Source organism: Belonocnema kinseyi, chromosome 2 (genome assembly GCF_010883055.1).
Source record: "Belonocnema kinseyi isolate 2016_QV_RU_SX_M_011 chromosome 2, B_treatae_v1, whole genome shotgun sequence".
NCBI classification, from domain to species: Eukaryota; Metazoa; Arthropoda; class Insecta; order Hymenoptera; family Cynipidae; genus Belonocnema; species Belonocnema kinseyi.
The window spans coordinates 32,129,528-32,136,406 of NC_046658.1; the positions used below are offsets into that span (position 1 = coordinate 32,129,528).

The 6,879-nt window shown below is 34.7% G+C and overlaps 1 protein-coding gene across 1 annotated transcript in view; it reads left to right on the forward strand.

The window, feature by feature from the left end:
- Positions 1 to 6,879, forward strand: part of LOC117168407 (mRNA-capping enzyme) — a 149,424-nt gene that overhangs the window by 11,529 nt on the left and 131,016 nt on the right. The window contains exon 4 of the mRNA XM_033354039.1: positions 1,974 to 1,981. Within this exon, the coding sequence (XP_033209930.1) occupies positions 1,974 to 1,981 (8 nt within the window). The remainder of the gene's footprint in view (positions 1 to 1,973; positions 1,982 to 6,879) is intronic.

Below are 6,879 nucleotides of genomic sequence, written 5' to 3' on the forward strand. Positions count from 1 at the left end.
GTGCAAATTTTTCATTATTTTTCTAGTGTTTGGGTAGAAAAAAAACTTTTTTTTACCGAAATCTACCAAGAGATAAATTGCTCAATAATCACTTCTATTTTACTTAAATACTAAAAGTATAATTTCGGATATAATTTGATTTCGAAAGAAGCCCGCCTTATCAATATATGTAGCAGTAAACATTAAATAATCGAAATTTCAATTTTTGTATTATTTTTCAAGAGGTTTGGCAGAAAGAAAACCTTTCTGAAAGTATCTCACATTATTTGAACTGGAATAAATGGGGTCATAAGCAAGGGCTTCGTCTCGATCTGAGGTATACGCAGGTATAAGTTCTCCAATGTTACCGACATTGCAGTTTTCGCAAGGATAGTCTCAAGTCAAGAATAGATCAGTAGTGACCACTGGCGGTAAAGCCGGGAATTAAAAAACCGGTTTTCCGCAGATTTTTTCCTGGTTTATTTTACTTTGTTTTCAGCAAAACCTTGTTTAAATAAATGAATAATTTAATTTTTTTTATTGATATTATGTTTATTAGTACTTTCCGCATGGCGGGCTTCTCCCATTTTTAACATCCAAAATTTTCGGAATTCGATAATCTCAGATTTTGTTCATAACAATTTTTTAAAATGAAAAATATTAATTTTGAAGAGAAGCCCGCGATAGATTTCGATATACTTTTAATAGTGCAAAAAAGAAAATTTGAATTAATGCATTATTTTGCGAGTGGTTTTGCTGAAACTTTTTGGAGGAAGTTACCGTTTCACCTTAAGGGCATGTGATACTTACAGTTTCCCCGGCTTTTTTTCCTCAAAAATGAAAATTTTTAAAAACTGAATTCGGAGATGCTATAAAATATCATAACGGACGTCCTCGGACTCTTTTTTGAGGGATAATAACAAAAAAATTTATTGTGCTAAATAAAAATTTTATGCATATGTATTATTTTGAGGTTACGTCGTTTTTCATCTCTGCCTTTCCGATAATCTGGAAATTATTTATGAAATAAACTTTTTCGGTTGCCTGCAAAAAGGGTAAGTTCCGGGAGATTAGTTACTATGTTTATTTGCAAGTCCAAAGTTTTCGGTCAAAAATATTGTGTAGTTTGGAAGTAACGCACAGGAGAATTGTAACATAGATAACCTCCAAATGTACACACGTTGTTAGCAATATCAAAAAATTTGTTGAAAAAAGAAACAAGTAAAATGTGTGGGGACGTCCGTTAGTATGTTCGCTATCATTTCCCAAATTTTTAAGACAAAATATTGATTATTCTAGAAAAAAAGCCGTCGGAACCTAAAACTGGTAAAATCGATACAAATTCCTAAGCGCTATGCAAATTAATCAGATTTTGCTAAATTAAAACTTTTTTGAATTAAACCAAAAAAAAACAGTGTGTGGGGACGTTCGTTAGCATGGTCGCTATCATGTCCCAAATTTTTAAGACAAAATATTGATTATTAAAGAAAAAAAGCCGTCGGAACCTAAAACTGGTAAAATCGACAATTTTCTAAGTATCACATGCCCTTAACTACTACTAAAATAAGATGCAATTGAAGCCGCCTTCGGCCCATGTAAATGGCAGGTATTTTATTTTCTAACGTTTTTAACGCTACCAGAAAAAGTATTGCGATTACTCCGTGAGTTTCTAATGGAAATTTTAAAGCAGAATACGAATTTCAACCATTTAAAGGTTGATATTGCTGTTTTTTTTTAAATTTTGGATCCGTGACAAAAAGCCCAAACGACAAAGCGCCCATCCAATGAGAGTCGCGCTCCGTGAAAAAGGCCTGCGAATCTGAGAGCGAGTAGGGGCGTGCTCATACATACATTCATCGCGATGAGGCGAGTCGGATCCTGAGTTTTTAAAGAAGGAACCGAAGGGGGACTCAGTGGGGGTTTTAAGGGTACTTTTCGGAGGCTCACTTTCACAATGTTAAACTTATATGGATTTCACTAATGCAGTTGTCCAGAAATGTGCGTAGTCTACCACTAACCAAATTCAGAAGAATTTCACGATAATGGCGGTTTTCTGAGGATACTAAAACAAATGGTTCTCACAGGTTATTACACAAATAAAAGCCAAAATGTATTTTACAATATACATGCAGATACCCAGCATCCCTAGTCACACAACTGCTTTTTAGGATTTTAAAATTATTTCAACTTATCTTTAAAAACAGCTTTAATCACTATTTGAAAAAATTATTTTAGAAAAAGTTTGCTCTCAAAAAATTTTCAATTGCTCTGAAAATTAAGATTGTTCGCTATATGAGAATGGATTTTTCTGTTTAAGAATTGTTGGGCTGGAAATTTTTTAAAGGCATAAAAAGATGCACCGAAAAGTGTAAATTACATTTTTTGAATATACACACATAGACTGGAAAATAATGTTGATAAAAGATGTTGTAATTTTAGCTTACCCTACTAGTCAATTTTTGATTGTAGTATTTGAAACAACATTAAGTTTTTAGATAGCCAACTTATTTTATATCCTCCAACGGTATTAAATTGAACTGTATCTGAACCGTTTATACTGTAGCGATATTAAAAATATCATCATAATAACGCGTGGGCTTCCACCACATGATTTTTCATTTACAGAATTGGGTTCTTTACAATTTTTAATGGTTTTCGATGACAAGATCACTATACACTAAGAATTTCTTCATGGGACCTCAAGATCCCACTGAGAGCAACTGAATTCTAAAAAAGATACTGGCTCCCAGTAGAACCGCGACAAATGGCAACTTTACACGATTGTGAGATGGGGGGCCACAGGGCACGATAAAATCGCAACGATAGGCTGGTGAAACCCTCGTGTGCCTTGAGGAAAGAAAGCGACCCAGGGATGATAGCTTTCGATGTCCATCTCCCAAGTGCCTTGGCATATTTTACGCATGCCGCAATGGCTCTTAGGTTAGGGGCCAGCAGTGATAGTTTCGCACCTCCGAAAGCACCAACCACAAGTACAATCACTTTAATCGAATATTTTGGGTATAGTAATTGCAGCTCCATTTTAAGGTCTTTATACCTCTTCTGATGTTCCTTATTCTTGGCAGTAATGTAGTCGGCTGGTGCCTAAAATTCGATCTCGAAAATAGTACTTCCAGAGAATTTGGCACTTCTCGGTTTGGACAATCGACTCTACCCCCTACTAAAAATTCCTATATATATATATATATATATATATATGTTCCTATATAGGAAACTACATAGGATCCCATACAGGATCCTACATAGGAATCTATATGTTTCGCTTATAGGTGCCACCTAAAGGATCCTGTATATGTTCCTGAATGGGATCCTATCCAGTTGCGCGCAGTAGTATCCTATGGCACCAACGGCTGGAGCCATATGCGCATAAGTTTTTTTGGTCCTCCAGGGGGACCTGGAGACTTTAGTACCATTAGTTAGGTACTATTAGTTACGTACCAATAGTTACCATTACGGTGCAGGCGCGAGTGCGAATAAACCGTCACGCGTGTCACGCAGGTCACCAAACAGATGTGTCCGCATATGCGTGAAATATGGGCCGCACCTCCTGCGAGTCGCTCGCGTGCCGATGAAGTGCGAGGCGCACACGTGCCGATCAAGTGTGAGTCGCACGCGTGCCAGTGAAGTGCATCCCTGTTCAATTTTTATTCTGTTTTGTGGAGTCAAAACTTGAACTTTAGACTTTTCAAGAAAATTCCAAAACTTGATATTTTAATATGGTAGGGCTTTCAAAAATTAACGTTGTTCTTTTCTTCAATTTTTTTCATAACGGGGTATTTTCAGCTTAAAATTTTAAGTTTCGTTTTTTTGTTGTTGTAAATGTTATAACTTTGGTGACTTTTCTGCTGTGATTATATTTTGAAATATAATTAAATAAATATTCTCAAATTTAAGTAGATTCAATAGATTCGAAATATTTTGTTGTACCTTCAAACCCTGGGAACGACATACGTATCTCTCACTGAACCACACCCAACAGAAGGAAGTTTTTAGGGAATTATGCGTATTTTTTATTGATGACCATGTCATCAAAGCTATTTGCTGTCTTCATTCCTAGGACATCGCCTTCTAAGAATCATTAATATTCAATACCTTGTTAATTGATTTTGGATTTCCGAACCTGAAAAATCAATTACCGATACCCCAGAATGAATTTGGCAAATTCGTTAATTGATGAAATGAACACAACTACATAATATCGAAGGTATTACTTTTCTCCAAAAATTTCGTCTTTCCCTTTAAAACTACCCATAATTGTTCATAATAATGTTTCTTATTGTTTAAAGTCACTAAATTGCATAATATTTTTACAAATAAACTTTGCAAATAATTTTAACAGACTTTAACAGACAAATAACTTTAACAGATATCATAAGAGTTCGATGCAATTTTCTATTGCAAAAGCATGACTCGTACACCACAACTTGACGCTCACATAACCTGTCTGACGGCAAGGTCGGCACCCAGCAAAGACGTTCTGTAACTGTTCTAGATGAAAAAAGCAACTGTGTTCTATAGCAGTTGTTACAAGATGGTGACAGAACTGTTCGAGAACAAAAAGGTAACAGTGTTCTAGAACACTGTGACAAAATTGTGACCGAACTGTTTTAGAACAAAAAGGTAGCAGTATTCTAGAACAATGTGACAAAATTGTGACAGAACTGTTCTCGAACTATATGACAGCACGGTTCTGTAACATTTGCTATGGTATTGTTCTAGAATAAACTGATCACAGACGTTCTATAATATTTCTTTCGAGCCTGTTCTAGAACTGTGTCGTAATAGTGTTATATCGAAGTTCTAGAACCCTGTGAGAAGTGTGTTCTAGAACGAATTAGGAACAAAGATTAATAACTGTTCCAGAACACTTGTTACGTAATTGTTCTAGAACTGACCAGTCACAGACGTTTTGTAACATTTGTTCCAAGGTTGTTTTAAAACTGTGCAGTAATAGTGTTATATCGAAGTTCTAGAACCCTGTTACAAATGCGTTCTAGAATAAATCAAGAAAAAAATTAAGATCTGTTACTGAATAGTTCTAGCACTGATTTTCATAACTAATAACGGGAAGAAAGAATTGTACTACCGTAATGTCTTTTCTGAATAAAATGCATTGAAAAAGAAGCAACGCTGTTTCGTAATTAGAATTGTAGAATAAGAATATTCATTATCAGAACAAAAATAAACATTTATGAAAGAATTAATACGTTTTTTAATAATGAAATTGTATTAATATAAACAAAAATATATTTTTCTATCGAAGATCATAGAATAACATATTAAAACACATTAAGAGCACGTGCACTGAATTCTAAGTAAATAAGTATGAAAATTTAGAGGGCAAATAAATCGACCACATATTCACGATATCATTACGAGGTGGACAAGACGTCCTATGTCCGTGGGGTTGAGACATATTTGCGACATTAAAATATGTTAGAGATTTTTAAAGATAACTTTACGATACGGACATACGTATTCATCGCGACATCGTAAAAATGTCGTAAGGACGTTCTCCAATTTTTTGCCTCGTGGGAAGTTGTATAAAAATATTTAAATTTATAATTTGATGTATCGGAAAGACATTTTGAGGCCAAAAGTTATGTTGAAAAAAGTAAGAAAGAAGAAGAAAAATGAATAGAAAATTTTATGTACCAAGAAATAATGAAGTTTTGACGAAACAAAATTTAGACATTTTGCCACCAATATTTTCATATACTTTCTTCCACTTAGGTTAGTTTGAACCCAAGTTATTTTGATGTTAGAGAAAAATTTGTAAAATATCGAAAAATATCCTTAATTTCGTTTGGATTTCTGGCTTTCTAGATCTATCTGGATATCCTTTTGTTATGGCGGGTACATAACACTGTTCCATATTTGATACACAACAGTTCTAGAACTGTTATAGAATTTTGATAGAAGTGTTATAGAATTGTCCTAGATTTTTTACAACGCAGAGTACCAAAGTTCTAGAATTGTTCTAGAAATGTTACAGATCGGTTGTCACAGCGTTCTAGATCTGTTACAGATTTGTCGTACAAAATTTGCAATTGAGTTCTATAATTTTTCTAGAAATGTTACAGATCAGTTAGCACATCGTTCTAGATCTGTTATAGAATGGTTACATAACACTGGTAACCGAATTCAAGAATTGTTACGGAAATGTCCCAGATCGTATGTCACAACGTTCTAGAACTGTTACAGAATGGTTCTAGCGTAAGTGGGATGACATAGTCACTCCCATGCTCGTAACCTATTACTAACCTGTTCTAGAACACGTTCTCTTGTGTTCTAGTACAGTTACAAATATGTTCTGTAAACATGTTTGATGGGTAACGATGTCCAGTGAACCGTGAAGTTTGACATTCGCGCATGTACAATGCGCAGGTGCAAATATCATTTAAAATAAGATAAATACATAATTTATTTGAAATAAAGTATTAATTTGATTCAACTCAATCGAATTTGATCAATACAAAATATTATTGACGCATTGTTTATATGTATTCAGTAAGGACTACGACGAAATAACATGAGTGATGCCTGAATGAGCCTCATTTTACACGCACGCACTTACCCATCACTTAATCGCGGAATGTGCTTGCCATTTGCTTGCGATATGGGTCGCATCATGCGAGTCGCATACGTGCTTGAAGCGTGCGTCGCACGATCGTTATCTAGGAAAGTTCTCTTACCCTATCGATAGAAATCTCAGAATATATACTGAAGATTCTTAGGCTCTGAGAAGCTCTAAGAAATTCTCCGCAGGCACTCAGGTAGATACCAGGTGTATGCATATGAAACCGGTATTTTTTCAAGAAAAAAACACATTTATTTCAAGAGAATGATAACAAATATTTTATTCAAAGTATGCGCCCTCGC